The sequence below is a fragment of the Diadema setosum genome, chromosome 11 (assembly GCF_964275005.1).
Source record: "Diadema setosum chromosome 11, eeDiaSeto1, whole genome shotgun sequence".
NCBI lineage: Eukaryota > Metazoa > Echinodermata > Echinoidea > Diadematoida > Diadematidae > Diadema > Diadema setosum.
This window is the reverse complement of record NC_092695.1, coordinates 8,571,842-8,593,374: the sequence shown is the minus strand read 5'-3', so window position 1 is coordinate 8,593,374 and position 21,533 is coordinate 8,571,842. Positions and strand designations below refer to the sequence as shown.

The window sequence follows — 21,533 nt, the reverse complement described above, 5'->3', positions numbered from 1 at the left end:
AGTGCGCACACAGGTGTTTAAAGGCATAATTTACCATTTGCAGATCAAACAAAAACCTAGCATTAGTGCTTTAAAATAGTTCTAAAATATGAGTTAGGGATAGAAACAACCACTGCAAAAATTTGAATCCCTATGATCGATGTTAAGTTTTTAAATACACAAAATGTGAACAATAGTTATAATAAGAATGTTTCCAGACTAAACCGTCTACAGTTACGGTTTATTGAGAAAAACACTGATATCTCCTTATATTTTAGGCTTTATTGCGAAAATTTTATATGGTAGGATCTTTTGTGATGCAACAGACCTACACATATGCATCAAATGTGATATCTTGTACATTTTTTAAATCGCTGCTCCCAAAGGTAAACTGGACCTTTAACGGGATGGGGGATGCGCACTTGGTGCAAAAGATACAAACCCAGTGCTACAATATCTTACAAACCACAACTTTTGATGAAAGTATACCTGTAATGATCCTTAAAGTGCAGCCATTCCTTATTGACCAATAGGAGCCTAAGAACCATTGTAACATGAATATCCAGCAAAAGTCATTTTAGTTTCAGAAACCACCCAAAGAAAATTGATACTGATACCGAACCAGGTTTCCTTACCAAACTTGGTAGGCATATATAAGAAAGTCTTGGAGACTAAGAAAGACGCACATGCACATGAGTGTGTGGTAACAACAAAACCCTAACATCTAGGCGTACTTTATTCCTGATTCTACTCTACAAAATATGTACAAAGTTTACTGAGGATGCCACAACCATGTTGACTACGCAATACACTCACTTTGTGTCAACTGTCACTCTGCATTCCTCCCAAAATCCTAGCTTCCAGCACCTTCCAAGTTATACAGCATTCATTTCATCCTGTCTTCCACTACTGAGCTCCAGTCCCATCTGAAAATCTGCACACTCAACCCCCGTAGTCCCAGCCCCAAAACTTGTGCAGAACCAGCATTTAATAGTCTGAACACACAGACCCTCTTTTTTATGCCTCCGCCACGAAGTGGTGCCGGAGGCATTATGTTTTCGGGTTGTCCGTCCGTCCGTCCGTCCGTCCGTCCTTCCGTCCGTCCGTAATGAATTTTGTGGACAAGGTAACTATCGAAACCTGTTGAGGTATCCTAATGAAACTTGGCATGTATGTGTATTAGGGGGTGAAGTTGTGCCTATCAACTTTTGGGTGCACATGCTCAAGGTCAAAGGTCAAAAGGTCAAGGTCAAATACATGAAATTTCACTATTTCCACCATATCTATTGAATGCCTGAAGATATTTTCTTGAAACTTAGTGTATACATGTTTTACCCAATTAAGATTCTCTGGTGAAAGTTTGGGTCATGAGGTCAAAGGTCAAAAGGTCAGGGTCAAATACATAAAATTTCACTATTTCCACCATATCTATTGAATGCCTGAAGAGATTTTCTTGAAACTTAGTGTATACATGTATTACCCAATTAAGATTCTCTGGTGAAAGTTTGGGTCATGAGGTCAAAGGTCAAAGGTCAAAAGGTCAAGTAAAAATATTAAAACTTTTTTTTGTACCTTGGAAAATTGTTCAAGGTATCTTCATGGAACATAGTGTACTGACTGGAAGTGATTATCTAGGGAATGTAGGGTTCATGGGGTCAAAGGTCAGGGGTCAAAGACAAGTGCAAGACTTCAAAATTTTACTATTACCCTCATATTTATGCAATGCCAGCAGGGTTATTTTTTTACACTTGGTGTATGCGTGTGTAACCTAATAGAAATTCTCTGGAAAGTTTTTTTTTTCTCTTTTTGCCTCAAAGGTCAAAAGGTCAAAGATCAAGTGAAAGTGCTGAACTAACTTTTTCCTCCATATCTCGGAAGTGGCTCAAGTTACCTTGAAACTTAGTACATATTATGCATGTTCTACCTGAAAGTAATTATCTTATGAATTTTAGGGTCAAGGGCCAGATGAAAATGGTAACAATTTACTATTCAATTCAGAAATTGCACTTTTTCTCCACACCTGTACCTTGAAAATTACTCAATGCCTAAATGTATGAATGGGTCAAAGTCAAGTTAAAGTCCTTAAATCCCTAGATACATGCTCTCCTATTCATCCAATTAAACCTACGTCAACGAAGGTGAACATTCAACACATTTGTGACAAACTTGTCATTCCAATATTTTGCCAATTTTGTGAAAATGTAATCACACAGTGTCCATATGTACTATCTAGACCTATTGGGAAAATCATGCATTATGGCGGAGGCATACCAGTCGCCAAAGCGACATTTCTAGTTCTTAAATTGTTTCGTGTTAATTCCATAACAATACCATACTCCAGTAAAATTTGGTGAGCCTTTGATTTTATACATACTGAGCCCCAAAAATTGGGAATTTAAGCAAAATCCCCATAGAAAAGCTGAAAAGATGGACATTTTAATGCCAAAAGTGCAACTCTTTCCTCTCATAAAATGACTGCAAATTTAGTAAATTGTACACAAAACCTTTTATAAGTTTCATATTCTGCCCAAAAGTTTTTGTAAAAAGTGACTTACTTCATATAAGTTCAGTGAATTCACCAAAAAGCACTAGTTTTGATGTTCACTTTCCATGTTAAATGAGATTCGACAGGGTGTTCAGAGCAGATGCACCCCACTGTTCAATTAGGGATTTAACTGTTGGTATTCAACTTGATGAGGCTTGATGTTGTTTATACTAATGTATTTGTAGCAGCTCCTGAAGAATGCTAATGTAATGGAGGACATGTGTGTTTGTTTGAAAAGGGCAATTATGAATGGTCTACAGTATATGGGGTAAAGAATATTTGATGTACAAGTATGTGCGTTGCAAAATACAGTCTGCAGTGCACTCCTGTTACAAACGTATAAAGAACATGGTACCGGTAATCAGAGAATGCAGGCCCCAGAATTATGATTCATATAAATCTTTTGAATATTATTATTTGGCTTTAATGAAATATTGATGTAACAAAAGAAAATGGCCGCTTCCGAGAACCTTGTTATAATGAAACAAAAAAAAAAAAAAAACTAAACAAACAATAAACAAATCTTCAGAATAATGCAACAAATGCTCAGATTAACAAACCTTTTTTGTCCCCGCCGAACGAGTTTGAGCAGGGGACTATGAAACGGGCTCCGTACGTGTGTGTGTCTGTGCGTCCGTCTGTGTGTGCGTCTGTGTGTGATCAAAATGTTCAATTTGCTACTTCTCTGTCATTTATGAGCCAATTTTGATTCTGTTTGCTTTATATGATAGCACTACATGGGAGCTTTGAAACTTCTACACAGAATTTCAGTTGTGACCTTTGACCTTGACCTTTGACCTTGACCTTTGACCTTTGACCTATATTGTACATTTTGCTACAAAATGCTACTCCTTTGCCATTTCTAACCCGATTTCGATTCCGTTTGCTTTATGTGATGGCACTAGGTGAGGGCTTCAAAAGTTCTACACAGAATTTTGACATTTGACTTCTTTGACCTTTGACCTTGATTTTTGACATATATTGCAGGGGTTGCACTTAACTTTTTTTATAACTAGCCAGGCGGACTACTTGAATCAATTTTGACACTGAAGCAATATTTTGGCTAGCCAGACAGACTAGTAACTTCAGAATTTTACGATTTTTAGCTAGTCCGACGTGATTTCGGGTGGCCAATGGCCAGCGGACCATCGCCAATTACGAACCCTGTATTGTACATTTTGCTACAAAATGCTACTCCTTCGCCATTTCTAACCCGATTTCGATTCCGTTTGCTTTATGTGGTGGCACTAGGTGAGAGCTTCCAAACTTCTTCACAGAATTTTGACCTTTGACTTCTTTGACCTTTGACCTTGATTTTTGATGTATATTGTACATTGGCTACAAGATGCTACTTCTTCGCCATTTCTACCCCGATTTCGATTCCATTTACTTTATGTGATGGCTCTAGGTGAGGGCTTCAAAACTTCTAAACAGAATTTTGACCTTTGACCTTGATTTTTGACCTGTATTGTACATTTTGCTACAAAATGCTACTCCTTCGCCATTTCTAACCCGATTTCGATTCCGTTTGCTTTATGTGATGGCACTAGGTGAGGGCTTCAAAACTTCTACACAGAATTTTGACCTTTGACTTCTTTGACCTTGATTTTTGATGTATATTGTACATTGGCTACAAAATGCTACTTCTTCGCCATTTCTACCCCGATTTCGATTCCATTTACTTAATGTGATGGCTCTAGGTGAGGGCTTCAAAACTTCTACACAGAATTTTGACCTTTGACCTTGATTTTTGACCTGTATTGTACATTTTGCTACAAAATGCTACTCCTTCACCATTTCTAACCCGATTTCGATTCCGTTTGCTTTATGTGATGGCACTAGGTGAGGGCTTCAAAACTTCTACACAGAATTTTGACCTTTGACTTCTTTGACTTTTGACCTTGATTTTTGACCTATATTGTTCATTGGCTACAAAATGCTACTCCTTTGCCATTTCTAACCCGATTTCGATTCCGTTTGCTTTATGTGATGGCACTAGGTGAGAGCTTCCAAACTTCTTCACAGAATTTTGACCTTTGACCTTGATTTTTGATGTATATTGTACATTGGCTACAAGATGCTACTTCTTCGCCATTTCTACCCCGATTTCGATTCCATTTACTTTATGTGATGGCTCTAGGTGAGGGCTTCAAAACTTCTAAACAGAATTTTGACCTTTGACCTTGATTTTTGACCTGTATTGTACATTTTGCTACAAAATGCTACTCCTTCGCCATTTCTAACCCGATTTCGATTCCGTTTGCTTTATGTGATGGCACTAGGTGAGGGCTTCAAAACTTCTACACAGAATTTTGACCTTTGACTTCTTTGACCTTTGACCTTGATTTTTGACCTATATTGTACATTTTGCTACAAAATGCTACTCCTTCCCCATTTCTAACCCGATTTCGATTCCGATTGCTTTATGTGATGGCACTAGGTGAGAGCTTCCAAACTTCTTCACAGAATTTTGACCTTTGACTTCTTTGACCTTGATTTTTGATGTATATTGTACATTGGCTACAAAATGCTACTTCTTCGCCATTTCTACCCCGATTTCGATTCCATTTACTTAATGTGATGGCTCTAGGTGAGGGCTTCAAAACTTCTACACAGAATTTTGACCTTTGACCTTGATTTTTGACCTGTATTGTACATTTTTGCTACAAAATGCTACTCCTTCGCCATTTCTAACCCGATTTTGATTCCGTTTGCTTTATGTGATGACACTAGGTGAGGGCTTCAAAACTTCTACACAGAATTTTGACCTTTGACTTCTTTGACCTTGATTTTTGATGTATATTGTACATTGGCTACAAAATGCTACTTCTTCGCCATTTCTACCCCGATTTCGATTCCATTTACTTAATGTGATGGCTCTACAGTATATACCAAAAGAAACTTTGCGTTAAATTTACGTGTAACGCAAGCGCCGATCGTTACTGCGTTAATCTTTCTGCGTTACAAAATTAACGATCACCGTGCGTGAATGATCGTTACAGATCGTTACAGATCGTTACTGTGCGTTAATTTTTAGATCTTGCGTTAGCGGACTTGTCATGTGGACTGGCAAGAAATCTCGGAAATTGCGAGACTCGAAGATGCCTCGGTTAAGTAACTGTCGTTCGTAATATTTACTACGGACAATTCCTGCCGGCGGAAGGCATTTAAATAGCGATATCAAATGCCGAAAAGATTTTGTAGTTGAGCAGAACTCCCCTGGCAATAGGGACTTTTCGATTTGCACGTTGAGCCAGGCGTCACCCTGTTATGACGTAGTTTTTACGTACTGCGCATGCGCGAGCGTCGACCCTCGGCTCATCGCACAAATTTCGAACGCGTTAACCCCGGTTATCACCGTCCACCCAAATCGGTTGCGCCGCGCTCAACCCACCCTTGCTGTGACGTCACACTCCTCTCGGGTATCGTGCGAAAGAGCACGATGACTCTCGGGAAATCCGTGCTCAGTTCACCTGTTTTCCTTTTCCTTCCGAGAGAATATTTATATTCTAATTACATGAAAGCTTACGATCTTGATACGTCACAGCAGCAGCGCTGACATACAAACTACAGCCTCTGGTACCTACTTTATTTGCCCGTTTTCACTGTTTCGCACTTTGCAACTGCCTACCGTAGTCCCACACATGCTTTTACACGTAATGCTGTACGCAAACAGATTTTGGTGCTTTTGGCCTAGCTAATGCAGCAGTGCATTTGCCTAGTAGTCTTACCATGCATCATGTTTTAAAATCCACATAATTCCTCCCAGGATACGCATCTAGTCAAAGACAAAATAAATATTACAAGTACAGAAACAAGTCACAAATTCCGCTTATATGCACGCAAGGCACGGGGCCTGGTTGCCTCCTGCACACGCCACGAGACGTGACGCCGGCGCCCGAAATCGAAATGTGTTTTAGCAGCGAGTCAACGTACAGACGTGACGCCTTGACGTACGGTTGCGCTCGGCGGCACGTCCTTCTCGTTCACCCAATCGAAAACTCCCTATTGTCGTGTTGTCATGGTCGTCAAATTTGTACTCATGGGCGCAGTCAATGGAATCGGGCAAGCAAAAATTTCGAAGCCACATTTTTCCCCACAGCCAGCATATTCCATCGAACATTGAACCCATGAAATCACGCATACGCAAGCCTAAAACTAACGCCGACTGTCTAACGTTAGCGATGTCACGATTTCAACAACTGTCAGACACTTACTCAATTCAGGAAGGTGCAAAAGTCCATTTATATTCCAATACACAAAGTCACAACGTGTGTCTCGCCGAATAACTGGTGGTAGTGTGTGGTGACAAAGCCGAGTATTTCGGCAGTAAAAGTAGCTGCAGCAGAAGAAAATGTCTACCACTTTCTGCTCGCATTATTACACTGCCAGCAGGTGAGTCAAGTGGTGACTTGATAGGCACGCTTCACATGAAAGTTTACCCAGAAACATGAAAAATCCCACGATGCCAAGGTGCCAGAGTGGGGAATGGGGAGGGGTGGAGAGAGAGAGAGACCAATCAACAGAAGAAACCGCGCGTACTGGCGCATTCTCGGAGGTCATGAACAGTCTGGGGTCTTGGAGATGAACAGAGAAGGAATGTGTAATTAAAGATAGCTCAAGTTGAAGACCCAGGATTACAAACGTTGATTCTTTTTTCCCCTTTCATGAAACATGCCTTCACGTTTAGAAATGGTTGCACTCCTTTAAAAAAAAAAATCTCCTGCGATTTTTGTTAACTTAATATAGCCGTTTAAAACGTCAAACTTACCATGAAAGTGTTACTACTTGTAATACAATAGTTAATACTATACCTATTGCTTTAATCATATCTGTATAACACAAATTTGACTAGCAATGACAATAAAAAAATACTTGTATTTGTTTTGTGCGGAGATTATTTTTTTTTTTGTCTTTATCCTGACTAGTTCTTATGAAATTTCTAATGTTTTTACGGCAGCATCAACAGCCTAAAATAAATTACTGACAGATTTATAGATTATGAAATTTTTGGCAACCATCCATTTGAACGTCAGGCATGAAAAGCTCCTGATATTCAGCAAAAACAACTCAACAGATCAGAGACAAAGTTCCTTCAAATTTTGAGAAATAGCACGCAGATTTGCTGGGCGTGGTAGGGTCCATGCTTTGAGATCGTCACAATCGTGTTGTCACCAGGGAGGTGGAGTGTCTCTCTTTCACCTCCCTGTTGTCACGGAGTATCGGGAAGTTCTCACAAACTCCAGGATCACCCCTCCCTGCCAACTCCATGTTGCTCCCAGGGAGGCGGGAAGAGTCTCTTCCCACCTCTCTGTTGCTCCCCAACGTGCATCGTGAATGCGTGGCGTTTCTTGTCACCGTCAGTATCCGAGGCTGCTTTGTATTTGTCTTGGAATATTGATTCTTCTTGTCAAGACTTGAGTGTAGTAATCGTTTTGCATGGCTATGTAAAAAATTGTGATACAACGTGTACTCAACTCGTCTTTGTGATTTTTTCTTCAGTCCAAAAGGAAGACAAAATAGTATCATGACGTTTGCAATTGTTCGAAAGGTCTGCTTTTGATAACTCAGACTACTCAGTAATCACCCTTGTTTTCCCGCTCCCAGGCCCTCCAATTTTATTGAGCAATCCACACGCGCGCGCAAATTCCTTTGCCATGTGGTTTTGCCAGCCAGCTGTCGGAATGTGCTTTGAAGTTACATTTCAGCCTGGCCTGGCTGGCATGAATGGGTGTCGAGTTTCAATCAATACCTACTGTTGTTTTATTCTTGTATTTGAACATGTCGTTTCACCTGACAACACACGGAGATCGGGAAGGTGTAGGGCTAGGGAAGAGGTTTTTGTTGTGTGTTGCAACCTAATCCGGGCAATTAACCCCAGAGGGCAATTACCCCCCCCCCCCCTCCCCCGAATACTGGTTAATGGTAAGGTTAGAGTAAAGATTAGGGTTAGGTTTAGGGTGAGGAGTTTGGGTTATGGTTAGGATTAGGGCCAGGGGAAGGGTCCGGGGTAATTGCCCAGGAAGAAAAGAGGGACGCGCTTTTGTTCTTGGTCAAATCGATTTTCCTAGGTGATGCTGTGGAGCTAGAAAGGAACAAAAAAAGCAATTATGATGTCTGACGTACTTCCGGGACGTCTTATTTTTCTTGCACTCTAAAATTTCCTATTGTTTGGCGTTATCAATTTCATTAATTGTTGTTTAGTTACCCTCTTTCGCATTATAAACTTAAAGTCCATAGAACATTCATTCGCATTAAGATCACACTCGAAAAGCTATACTGGTGTATAGTTTGAACACAGCAAAATGAAATAACGAATATCCCGCAGATTTTCCAAAATTATGCGTCATGTGGGTCAATTCATTTTCTTTTCTTTCTTTTTTTTTTCATTTGTCTTCTTGTCGATGTGGGGGGTAGATTCAGGATATATTACTTTTCCTTTTCCCCTTTCGGCCCGATGCGATTACTCCTGGTGCTGACATTCTTTCTGCTCGTCTTCCGATTACAAGTTATACTGTTGTTGTAAATAAATGCGCATGGAGCCCCAGCTGTATCGAAAAAAAAAAAAAAAAAAGCTATCTAAAGTTGACCGTCAAATACAAGTAAAATCAGAATCAATTTAATGGTACGGGTTCGCGGTTTCAATCCCCTCGAAGCCCGCGATATTTGCCTTTCAGCAAGACACTTTATCCACAAAAGGCCAGGGCTCCACACTAACTTTTATTTCGGTGGCCCGATCGGGCCACCAAAATGATTGATTTTTATTTTGTGGTGGCCCGAAAAGAAAAACAAACAAGCAAAACTACCGGTCCTAAACATAGAAAAATAAATATCAAGTATTACTGAAGTGAGTGAAATGAGAAAGTGGGAGCATTTGCAGACATTGTAAACATCCGACATTTGTTTTAGCATCGTAAAGAGGGAAAAGTTACCGTTATTTATTTCTGATGGAAATTCAAGCAATCATCCAACATTTACAAGTATTTTAACACCTTCCGGACGTGAAAGCAAACATCCGCTCTTTATTTTATCATCTATGAGCCGATTGATACCGTTAATCATTTCCAAACGTACAAACAACAATCTGTTACTTATTTTAGCATCGTACGGAGCTGAATATTACCGTTATTCATCTCCAAATTCAAAAGCAAACACCCGACATTCATTTTATGATCGAAGGAGCCGAATGTCACTGCTGTCCACTTTCGAAAGTGAAATGAATCATCTGACATATTTCAGCATCGCACGGAGCCGAATGTTATACTGTTTTTCACATTCAAACGTCAAGGCAGACATCCGACATTTACTTTAACATCAAACGCAACTGAATGTTATTGTTATTCATTTCGAAATGTTAAATAGCAAATGTCTGATATTTTTTTAGCATCTTAATTATGGAGCAGAATGTCGATACTGCTTTTCACTTCCGAACGTTCAAGCAATCATCTGACATTTATTTTGGCATCTTCCGAAGCCGAATGTTATTGAGCACTATTTACTTTCGAACGTAAAAGCGAACATTCGGCATTTCATCGTCGTATTTGTATACGGAGCTGAATATCATTGTTATTCATTTCCGAACGTCAAAGGGATCATTCGACATATATTTTAGTATCTTCCGGAGCTGAATGTTATTGCCATTTACTTTCGAACGTAAAAGCGAACATCCAGCAATTATTTCATCATCGTACTGAGTTGAATACTATTGTTATTCATTTCCGAACGCCAAAGCAAACATTCAACATTTATTTTAGCATCTTCCGGAGCTGATCGTTATTGCTATTTACTTTCGAACATAAAAGCAAACATCCGACAGTTATTTAGCATCGTATGGAGCAAAATATTACTGTTATTCACTTCCGAGCGTAAAAACAATTATCTGACAATTATTTCAGCATCTTCTGGAGCCGAATGTTGTTGCTATTCACTTCCGAAAGTAAAAGCAAATATCCAACATTTATCTCATCGTTGTACGAAGTTGATTATTATTGTTATTCATTTCCGAACGCCAAAGGGATAATTCGACATTTACTTTAGCATCTTCCGGAGCTGAATATTATTGTTATTTCCTTTCGAACGTAAAGGTAAATTTCCGGCATTTATTCTATCATCGTACGTAGTTGAATATCATTATCATTTATATTCGACCGTCAAAGCAAACATTCGACATTTATTTCAGCATCTTCCGGAGCCGTATTTCATCCTTATTCATTTCCGAACGTAAAGGTAAATTTCCGGCATTTATTCTATCATCGTACGTAGTTGAATATCATTATCATTTATATTCGACCGTCAAAGCAAACATTCGACATTTATTTCAGCATCTTCCGGAGCCGTATTTCATCCTTATTCATTTCCGAACGCAAAATCAAATATCTGACATTAATTTCAGCACCGTACGGAGCTGAATCTTACCATTATTCATTTCCAAAAGTATAAGCAAACATCCGACGTTTATTTTTGTATAATACGGAGTCGAATATTGCCGTTATTCATTTCCAAAATTAAGGGCAAACATCTGACATTTATTCTAGCAGCTTACGGAGCCGATAGTTACCGCTGTTCATTTTCAAAACTCAAGGCAAACATCCGGCTTTTTTGGCGGCCCGGCGTGCGTTTTTGGTGACGCCGGTCGCAAATTAACAATGCGCGAAATCGTGATTCGATTCGCGAAAAGACTACGCTAAATCGCTACACTCGGCAGGGGCTACGTCGTCCTTTCACCAGGTCTCGTTACAAAACCAAAATCTCGCGTGAGTTCTTGCGTTACCTATCGTTAATTTTAACGAAACATCGTTAATTTGCGATACGGATCGTTACTCATCGTTACTCATCGTTACTCATCGTTACTACAAACGTTAATTTTCCCGATCGTTACTTTGCGTTACTAACGATTCAGGTGAAAGCGCTTGCGTTAATGAAACGTTAATGTTGATTAACGCAAAGTTTATTTTGGTATATACTGTAGGTGAGGGCTTCAAAACTTCTACACAGAATTTTGACCTTTGACCTTGATTTTTGACCTGTATTGTACATTTTGCTACAAAATGCTACTCCTTCACCATTTCTAACCCGATTTCGATTCTGTTTGCTTTATGTGATGACACTAGGTGAGGGCTTCAAAACTTCTACACAGAATTTTGACCTTTGACTTCTTTGACTTTTGACCTTGATTTTTGACCTATATTGTTCATTGGCTACAAAATGCTACTCCTTTGCCATTTCTAACCCGATTTCGATTCCGTTTGCTTTATGTGATGGCACTAGGTGAGAGCTTCCAAACTTCTTCACAGAATTTTGACCTTTGACCTTGATTTTTGATGTATATTGTACATTGGCTACAAGATGCTACTTCTTCGCCATTTCTACCCCGATTTCGATTCCATTTACTTTATGTGATGGCTCTAGGTGAGGGCTTCAAAACTTCTAAACAGAATTTTGACCTTTGACCTTGATTTTTGACCTGTATTGTACATTTTGCTACAAAATGCTACTCCTTCGCCATTTCTAACCCGATTTCGATTCCGTTTGCTTTATGTGATGGCACTAGGTGAGGGCTTCAAAACTTCTACACAGAATTTTGACCTTTGACTTCTTTGACCTTTGACCTTGATTTTTGACCTATATTGTACATTTTGCTACAAAATGCTACTCCTTCCCCATTTCTAACCCGATTTCGATTCCGATTGCTTTATGTGATGGCACTAGGTGAGAGCTTCCAAACTTCTTCACAGAATTTTGACCTTTGACTTCTTTGACCTTGATTTTTGATGTATATTGTACATTGGCTACAAAATGCTACTTCTTCGCCATTTCTACCCCGATTTCGATTCCATTTACTTAATGTGATGGCTCTAGGTGAGGGCTTCAAAACTTCTACACAGAATTTTGACCTTTGACCTTGATTTTTGACCTGTATTGTACATTTTTGCTACAAAATGCTACTCCTTCGCCATTTCTAACCCGATTTCGATTCCGTTTGCTTTATGTGATGACACTAGGTGAGGGCTTCAAAACTTCTACACAGAATTTTTACCTTTGACTTCTTTGACTTTTGACCTTGATTTTTGACCTATATTGTTCATTGGCTACAAAATGCTACTCCTTCGCCATTTCTAACCCGATTTCGATTCCGTTTGCTTTATGTGATGGCACTAGGTGAGGGCTTCAAAACTTCTACAAAGAATTTTGACCTTTGACTTCTTTGACCTTTGACCTTGATTTTTGACCTATATTGTACATTTTGCTACAAAATGCTACTTCCAGCGGGGACATATATTATGCACCGCGTTATTTCTACTTTTCCTTGTTTCATTTGCAGATTAACACAGGGTATTTCATTTTCAGACTAGAGAATCTTACTTCATTTTCAGATTAACAAACACTCATGTATCAGGAATGTGCAAGTTTTCAGAATAATGATCCTTCGGAATAACAAGCTGTATTTCATTTCAGATTAATGAATCTTTGGTGTGATGAACATCACCCATGTAAAATGTATTTCTTAAACTATTTGATCTTCTTGCAAGTGCATAATGTTTATGTTGTGTTAACTTTTAAACCTTGGAGGACTGAGGCCTTCTACTACCAAATGTTTTACCACCACTGAAACCTGCAAAGATTTTATTCGACTTTCCCCCCCAATCACCTTATAGTTTGTTTCATCTTGCTTTGTTTGTTTGTTTTTTTTGTGTGTGTTTTTTCCAGTCAAGAATCCAAGAGCAACATGAAGTCTAGTCTGTGTGCGCTGATCTTTTGTGGCTGTCATGCTCTTCTCACCATTCAACTCTCAAATGGTTTCTGTGAGTATTTGTTTGAGATACAAGGTGGAGGAGTTCAATTCTTTGCCTGTAATGAATGAGATTAAAACAAGTTTAGTTGTTAGGTTCTTTATAGGCAAGCAGAATGGTATGTGTTTTAATATCTAGCAAGCAGCCTTGTGCTTCCTCATGGGAGATAAAGGTAATGTTTTGGTAGGGGATGTTTGTAAAATGGAAACAAGATTGACAAAAACACTCCCAAGTGTCACAGTTTCTCGGACAATACTTCCCATTTCATGTATTCAGCATGTACATACAGTTAAACTCGCATAAGTCGATCTTCTCGGGACTGAGCAAAACACATTGACTTAGGTGATTTTCGACTTGTGCGTAAGTTGAAAAAATCGACTTAACAACAGTTACACCACACGTACATTATGTATAAATATACATGTGTGTTGTCTACTCTGGAGCCGAGAGCTGGAGAGGTGGTGTGCCGCAGCACGGGTCGCCTGGCAGGGCCGCGGCTAACTTTGCATGGACGCGGCTAACTTTGCATGGACAGTGCATTAGTATTGGCACAGGTCCGATTACTTTACACCCTTGTTAAACCTTGGGGAAGTGAATATGAACGATATTTGAGCAGTGATCAGTGATTGATTCCAGTTTACCATACCGTGGCTTGAAATGCGTGTAGAGGTGTAATTCTGATTTACCCGTGCCCGTAACTTTCCCCCTACTTTTCGCTTTGAAAACTCAGCAGCTTCATCCATCAACTGCACAGCACAGACTGCAAACATACACAGACTATACACAGCCCAGTCGCTGTACGCACAACTATTACACAGCCCAGTCGCTGTATGTACGTAGCGCTAGCGCGACTGGGCTGGACCAGCGGACCTCCAAACAGGAAGAGAGTTCAACAATCGCATGCGATCGCTTTGAATTTTGATACTTTAGATCATTTTTTTGTCACCTGTCTGGTCGGGCTAGTTCTTATGTAAACAAAAACTGGCGTCTCGTGATTTTGACAGTGATTTATTGCACAATAAAATCTTATTCGACTTAGGCACAGTGAATTTAATGGTTTTTCCATGAAAGTGTTCTTGGAATTTCATCGACTTAGGCGAGTATTCGACTTACAAAATTCGACTTGTGAGTGAATTAATACACGTAAGTCAATGGGGAAAAATCGGGACTTTTTAAAATCATCGACTTGCGCGATTATTCGACACGTGCGATGTCGACTATAGGCGAGTTTATGTGACCGGCGACAACGGTTTCAGGCAAAAGTCGGGAATTTTGAAAATTCATTTTTTCATTGAATTGCTCAAAGACGATGCCCAGCGGCGATGCGAGGTGAGAATCACCCATCCGTACAATGGTGCCAATTGAGATTAAGCTCCGCCTTTAGCAACCACAGCAGCTTCTGATTGGCTAACTAAGAGAGTCAAATTTCCCGGGCATCTTCCCCGGAACTCGGCGTATGGAGCCGAGTGCACAATGCGTTTCGCTCGGGTTTGTTTATCAGTACGTCTTTCAAGATGACGGATACGATAATTACAAGCTGCTGGTTACATGTGTATGGAGCACGTATTACTCAGTGACATCCACACGCTATGCATGTGTGTATAAGTCACGGGAGCGCCGGTGGCACATTCGTATCAACATCTTTACAAGTCACAATTTTATAGCGGTTGATTTGTCTTGTAAATTTCATCACTGGGACCCTTACGAAGGCAGAAAGATGAAAAGGGTCAAGCTTCCTGTTCTGTTTTGTTTTTGTTTTTTTCAAGCCGTGCGTGTGTTTCATTGTGCTGTAAACAAGCAAGCAAACAAACAAACAAACAAACAAACAAACACGACTTTACTTAATAGTGTGGTGCGATTTTGACGTTAACTTCAGTGTATTATTTGAATACTGGTCATTTATGACCACTCCGTTTCTCTCTTCTGATGTCCTTTTGAGTCAACCTGCTGTCATATTTACTACAAGCACAATTAATAAAGCCCTTTTTACACTTGTATTTCTTAACCCCGGACTTTCTCTGACCCAGGACTATCATTAGTCCCGGACCAATTTTTTCAGCTTTTTACACTCGCCAATTAGTCCCATACTATCTCTTGTCCGGGGCTAAGGAGAAAACTGACCTTTTTACACTCGTATTTCTTAGCCCCGGACTTTCCAAACCACATGATTATTCATAATTACGTTGTGTACTGTACACGTACACGCACGCACCGGCAGCACTTGATTACCTCGTTTCTGATTGGTCAGTGAGGGTCGGACTTCGTCTCCGTCGCTTAGCCCAGGATTATTTTTTCGTTCTGTTTACACTCACTTGCTTGGCACCGCAATTGCGGTGCTAACCCCTGCTATTTTGCAGGGCCAGATAGTACCGTACTATCGGTGGGGCTAGCCCACTTTGGCAAAAACGAGTGTAAACAGAAAGTGGGCTAAGGATAGTCCCGTACCAACGGTGGGGCTAAGGCCCCCCCTTAGCCCCACCGTTGGTCCGGGGCTAAGCAAAAATTTACAAGTGTAAAAAGCCCTTAAGTCAGTTTCTGATCGTATGTTCTACGATTTTAATGTGTGGCGATTTGCCACTCTGATACGCTTAAACCATGTTCCCTATCGTATCTATTTTCACGTTAAGTTAGTGCTGCCTAGTGTTGCTGTTCACTTTTTGTTTCACTTCCGTTGTCGAACATTGCGGTAGAAAAGCTCGGATAGAAAGCCAAACGAAGAGCATACACTAAAGACCGAGCGGACTGGTATCTATTGTATCAACAACAATGGAGCATGCATGCGTGGACAAAACATTTCCGACACACTGTGAGGCGTATCTCCGAAAGCCGAACTATGTAAATGTGTGCGACGCGCTATCCAATCGCACGCGAGATGCCGCGCCGTAGCAACACTGGGCATAGTGGCGTGGCGTTCGAAAGAAGATTGAAACTGACGAGTGCGATCCAAGATAGGGTGTTTAAAATTCCATTTTCGGTAGGAAAAACTTAGTGTTATGCTGTGAAATTTAGTGTAGATGTAGAAAACATATCAAATATTCAATTTCTGCAAAAACCCAAAATCGACAAAAATAGTGGTCAAAATCTTTATACCCCGCCTAGGAGGGAATTTGCTCTTGCGACTTTTGCATGAAACCGTTATCGCGGGTCACATGCTAATTGTCACCATGATAGTATTGTTGAGGGGATTTTATGTAAGCCTCATGCATTATGTACAATATATTTCAAGTACTGTATCCACTTTGATTGACATTATCTGACAATTAAAGATAATAAAAAGTTTTGGTACCTCAAAAGTTTCCCTGAATTTCCATGTTTCAGGTTAAAGTATCTATCATATAACTAACACTGTGAGACTTACTCGCCCCAAAGTGCTCTCATTTCTTAGTAATCATGCAATTAACTGCGACCAGCAGCCCCATACGCATAGCGTAATGGGGCTTCGCATTGTAGCATTCAGGATCATGACAGATTTAGTTTCGCGGTAAATATCAACTTAAAATCCCCAAAATTCTTCAATTTGAAGACTTACCAATTGAAGTCTTGAAAACAGGCTTCGGGCAACGTTTGGTTCTGCCAATAGTCCCTTTCTGTTCGAATTGATGACTGAATGTGACTCTGTCGAGAGGACCTTGGGAGAGCTACATACACTGATTACTACGACCAGCGCATACCCACACATCACATGCGGACAAATTTCAAATCCATGAACGGATAAGATGTTTGTGCGGTCATGCGCTGGCCGTCAATTCAGTGTAGCTCTCCCAAGGTCCTCTCGACCGAGTCACATTCAGTCATCAATTCGAACAGAAAGGGACTATTGGCAAAACCAAACGTTGCCCAATGCCTGTTTTCAATACTTCAACTTAACTGGTAAGTCTTCAAATTGAAGAAATTTTTGGATTTTAAGTTGATATTTACCCGTGATACTAAATCTGTCATGATCCTGTAAGCTACAATGCGAAGCCCCATTTAGCTATGCGTATGGGGCTGCTGGTCGCAGTTAGCTACACAGTATGCGTATGGGGCTGCACGCTGCTGGTCGCAGTTATCTCGCACAATACGTGTACTATAATTGGTACCCTCGCCTCTGGTACGGCTCTGGTACGAAACCATTATTGAATGATTACTAAGACATGAGAGCACTTTGGGGCGAGTAAGTCTCACAGTGTTAGTTATATGAAAGGTACTTTAACCTGAAACACAAACTAAGACAAGGAAATTCAGGGAAACTTTTGAGGTAATACCAAAACTTTATATTATCTTTAATGTTCATCCAAAGGCTAAAAAGGATATGATAAGTATTAAAATGGTATTCTCAACGAATTCCTAAATTTAATGGTCATTTCTCACACACTAGCCTACAGCTAATCCAGCAAAGTGTTAAAGGTGCTCAACATTTACGGGGAATGATACCCAAATATGTGAAAATTGAGATCATTCAGCAATGAGAACACATCACAAACATGCTGTTGTTGTCTTCTCATGCATTGATGGCGTGGCAGCACGAAAAACTTTAACATTATTCATAACATTTGAATGAACTGTCCAATTGTCCTCACTCAATCCTCATATATGTGGTATCACTAGTTTGTATTAAAGAATGGGACTGTTCTATTCTTTCTGTTATTACCAGCTGTAAATATCATTCAACTGGAAGAAGGAAGCGACTTTCGCGTCCTGGAGTTGGACGTTCCAAATCCTCCTGGGGTGTTTTTTGGTGGCAATGGAACCATAATCTACTACTCATACAACAACAATTCTAGGAGTCAGCAGGTTAGTTTAATACACACATAGCAGATCATAATGTTTTGTGCTGCTATGTACACTATATTGACACAAAACATAAAAAAGGTTGTGGAGATGATGTAGATGATTGTAAATGAGTGTGTATGTGTGTGTGTGTGTGTGTGTGTGTGTGTGCATGTAGATGTGTTTTGTTTCTTCAGTTTAAGAGAAAAATTACATGATATTGTATTTCCCAGAAGCCGTTATTTATGTCAATCAATTTCTGAATTGATAATGGTCTCCTCTATCTGTCCCTATAGACACAAGTAAATTGATGCTATTACTTAGACCTGTATGTACAAGTACTGTGTTATTACTCTCATTCATATATTTTAATGTGAATACTGTTAATATGTCAAAATAATGATTTCATTTGCCATGGGAAAATAATTTAACAACCAGAAATCAGAATGAAGTGAAACAAACTTCTTTAAAAAGTCACAATTAAGTCATTATCTGGCCTAAAGACCATTCGATGGTAAACAATGCAAACAGAGCTCTGTAGTTCATAAAAGTTGTATTATCATCTCACCATGATATTCATAAAATTTGTGATCTTTTTGTTGTGATGTGTGTTCGCATGCGAAACTCTTCTTGCACAGCCAAGCGTGAAAAAGTAATCGCACGAAAATATCGATCCACTTTTGCAGTATGAGTATAGCTGAGCACGATGGAAATGTATGTATCATTGATTGACAGATAACACACACAAAAAAAATTGTAAGCTGAGTGGGACTGCTGGTATTACTCATACTGTGTAGAGGATTTTGAAAGAATATTTTTTACACTGCAAAGTGATGGTAAATCATCCATTCTATATGATTAAAGATGGTGAAATATTGCTGTACAAAGAAAACATTTCTGTGGAATGAACTGAATTTTGATGTATATGAGATGCTGTAAATTGAGATCAGGTGATTAAGGGGATGGCTAGTAACTGAACAGTGGGAATCAGTGGGACTGCTGGGGGATGATTGTTCCAATTCTTGTGGGATTCATTTAAGAGTACATTTTATATATAGATCTATTGTTCTGTGAAAATTATTTGCTTCAGAACGGTCTCATATTCGATTAATGTGCAGTTTAATGCCCCGTCACTGTACAGGCATGCCAATCTGGAAACATTAAACTGCACATTACTTGAATATGAAACCATTCTGAAGCAAATAATTTTCACACAACAATAGATATATAATGTACTCTTGAATGAATCCCTTAAAGGCGGAATCCATCCCCCCCCCCCCCCCCCCCCCCCCCGGTCTGAGCATAGCCAAAAAAGCCCGGCCCCTTTAGGGTTAAAGGTGCATGGTCCCGGTGTTTTAGTCAAATGCGTACGCGGGCGCACGGCACAAGTTTCCTGTAGAGACCTACGCTATCGACTTCTCTTTGCCGCTTATGCTTTGGCCCACTTTCCCGAGTCCGAAGAAGTCCGATTCAGTGTAGTCAGTAGTCCGATCACAGTTCGGCTCATGAATCGGCTGAGGGGGATGACAGCTTTAGCAAACTTCTTTTGTGATGTCACAATAACAAACACATATGCACGCACCCTGGCATTACTACAGACTGCGCGATGTGCAAAGAAGACAACAAAGGCAACGTTACTTAGCAACACCTACGCACTTACTCTTGATGACAGCTCAACTTTGGTAATCTTCGTATCAATGCTAACGATGATCGGCAGTATCATCAACAGTGCCATCTATACTACTGGGACTATGCCCCTTTAAGGATTGGAACAATCATCCCCCAGCATTCTCACTGATTCCCACTGATCAGCTACTAGCCATCCCCTTTAAAGGTGCATAGTCCCGATAGTGTAGAGGGCGCTGTTATGATGATACTGCCGATCACCGTCAGCATTGATACAAAAGATTGCCGAAGTTGAGCTGTCATCAAAGTAAAGTGCGTAGGTGTTGCTAAGTAATGTTGCCTTTGTTGTCTTCTCTGCGCATTGCGCAATCTGTAGTAACGCCAGGGTGCATGCATGTGTGCTTGTTATTATGTCATCACAAAAGAAGTTTGCTAAAGCGGTCATCCCCCTCAGCCGAATCATGAGCCGAACTGTGATCAGACCACTGACTACAGTGAATCGGACTTCTTCGGACTCGGGGAAGTGGGCCAAAGCGTAAGCGCTAAAGAGGAGTCGATAGCGTAGGTCTCTACAGGAAACTTGCGCCGTGCGCCCGCATATGCATTTGACTAAAACACCGAGACCATGCACCTTTAAAGGGGCATAGTCCCGGTAGTGTAGAGGGTGCTGTTGATGATACTGCCGATCACCGTTAGCATTGATACGAAGATTACCGAAGTTCAGCTGTCACCAAGAATAAAGTGTGTAGCTGTTGCTAAGTAACGTTGCCTTTGTTGTCTTCTCTGCGCATTGCGCAGTCTGTAGTAATGCCAGGGTGCGTGCATATGTGATTGTTATTATGACATCACAAAAGTAGTTTGCTAAAGCTGTCATCCCCCTCAGCCGAATCATGAGCCGAACTGTGATCCGACCACTGACTACAGTGAATCGGACTTCTTCGGACTCGGGGAAGTGGGCCAAAGCGTAAGAGCTAAAGAGGAGTCGATAGCGTAGGTCTCTATAGGAAACTTGCGCCGTGCACCCGCATACGCATTTGACTAAAACACCGGGACCATGCACCTTTAAGTGATGACCAAAATATCCTGCATCTCTCTTTTTGTTTATTTATTATACCCCCACCCACACATTGTGTGTAGGGGGGGGGGGGGTGGGTATATAGGAATCACTCTGAGGTCGGGTGGCCGATCGGTCGGTCGGTCGGGCAGTCGGTCCGTTGCAAAATCTTTTGGGTCGAACTCCTCTCATTTTTTGAGCAATTGACCCCAAATTTGGCATGTGTGACCACTATCAAAGGTAGATGTGCAAGACACCTTTTTCGTTAGTATCGCATAATGTGTTGCCATGGCAACGGAATATTTTCGTAAAAACTTGTGGATCGAACTACTCTCTCATTTTTTGAGCAATTAACCCCAAATTTGGCATATGTGACTGCTATCAAAGGGAGATGTGCAAGACACCTTTTTCGTTAGTATTGCATAATGAGTTGCCATGGCAATGACAAATTTTAAAAAAAATCTTACATAATGTTGTGGATCGAACTCTTCTCTCATTTTTTGAGGAATTGACCCCAAATTTGGCATACTGTGACCACTATCAAACGTAGATGTGCAAGACACCTTTTTCATTAGTATCGCGTAATGCGTTGCCATGGCAACGGCATATTTTCATAAAAACTTGTAGATCGAACTACTTTCGCATTTTTATGCCTCCGCCACAAATTGGTGCCGGAGGCATTATGTTTTCGGGTTGTCAGTCCGTCCGTCCGTCCGTCCGTCCGACCTTCCGTCCGTCCGTCCTTCCATCCGTAATGAATTTTGTGGACAGCGTAACTAAAAAACCTTTT

General features: G+C 40.4%; 1 protein-coding gene across 1 annotated transcript in view; it reads left to right on the top strand.

Moving 5' to 3' along the window:
* The first annotated feature begins 13,250 nt into the window (after window positions 1-13,250).
* Window positions 13,251-21,533, top strand: part of LOC140235104 (semaphorin-5A-like) — a 61,371-nt gene continuing 53,088 nt past the window's right edge. The window contains exons 1-2 of the mRNA XM_072315142.1: window positions 13,251-13,326; window positions 17,948-18,087. Of these exons, the coding sequence (XP_072171243.1) occupies window positions 13,251-13,326; window positions 17,948-18,087 (216 nt within the window). The remainder of the gene's footprint in view (window positions 13,327-17,947; window positions 18,088-21,533) is intronic.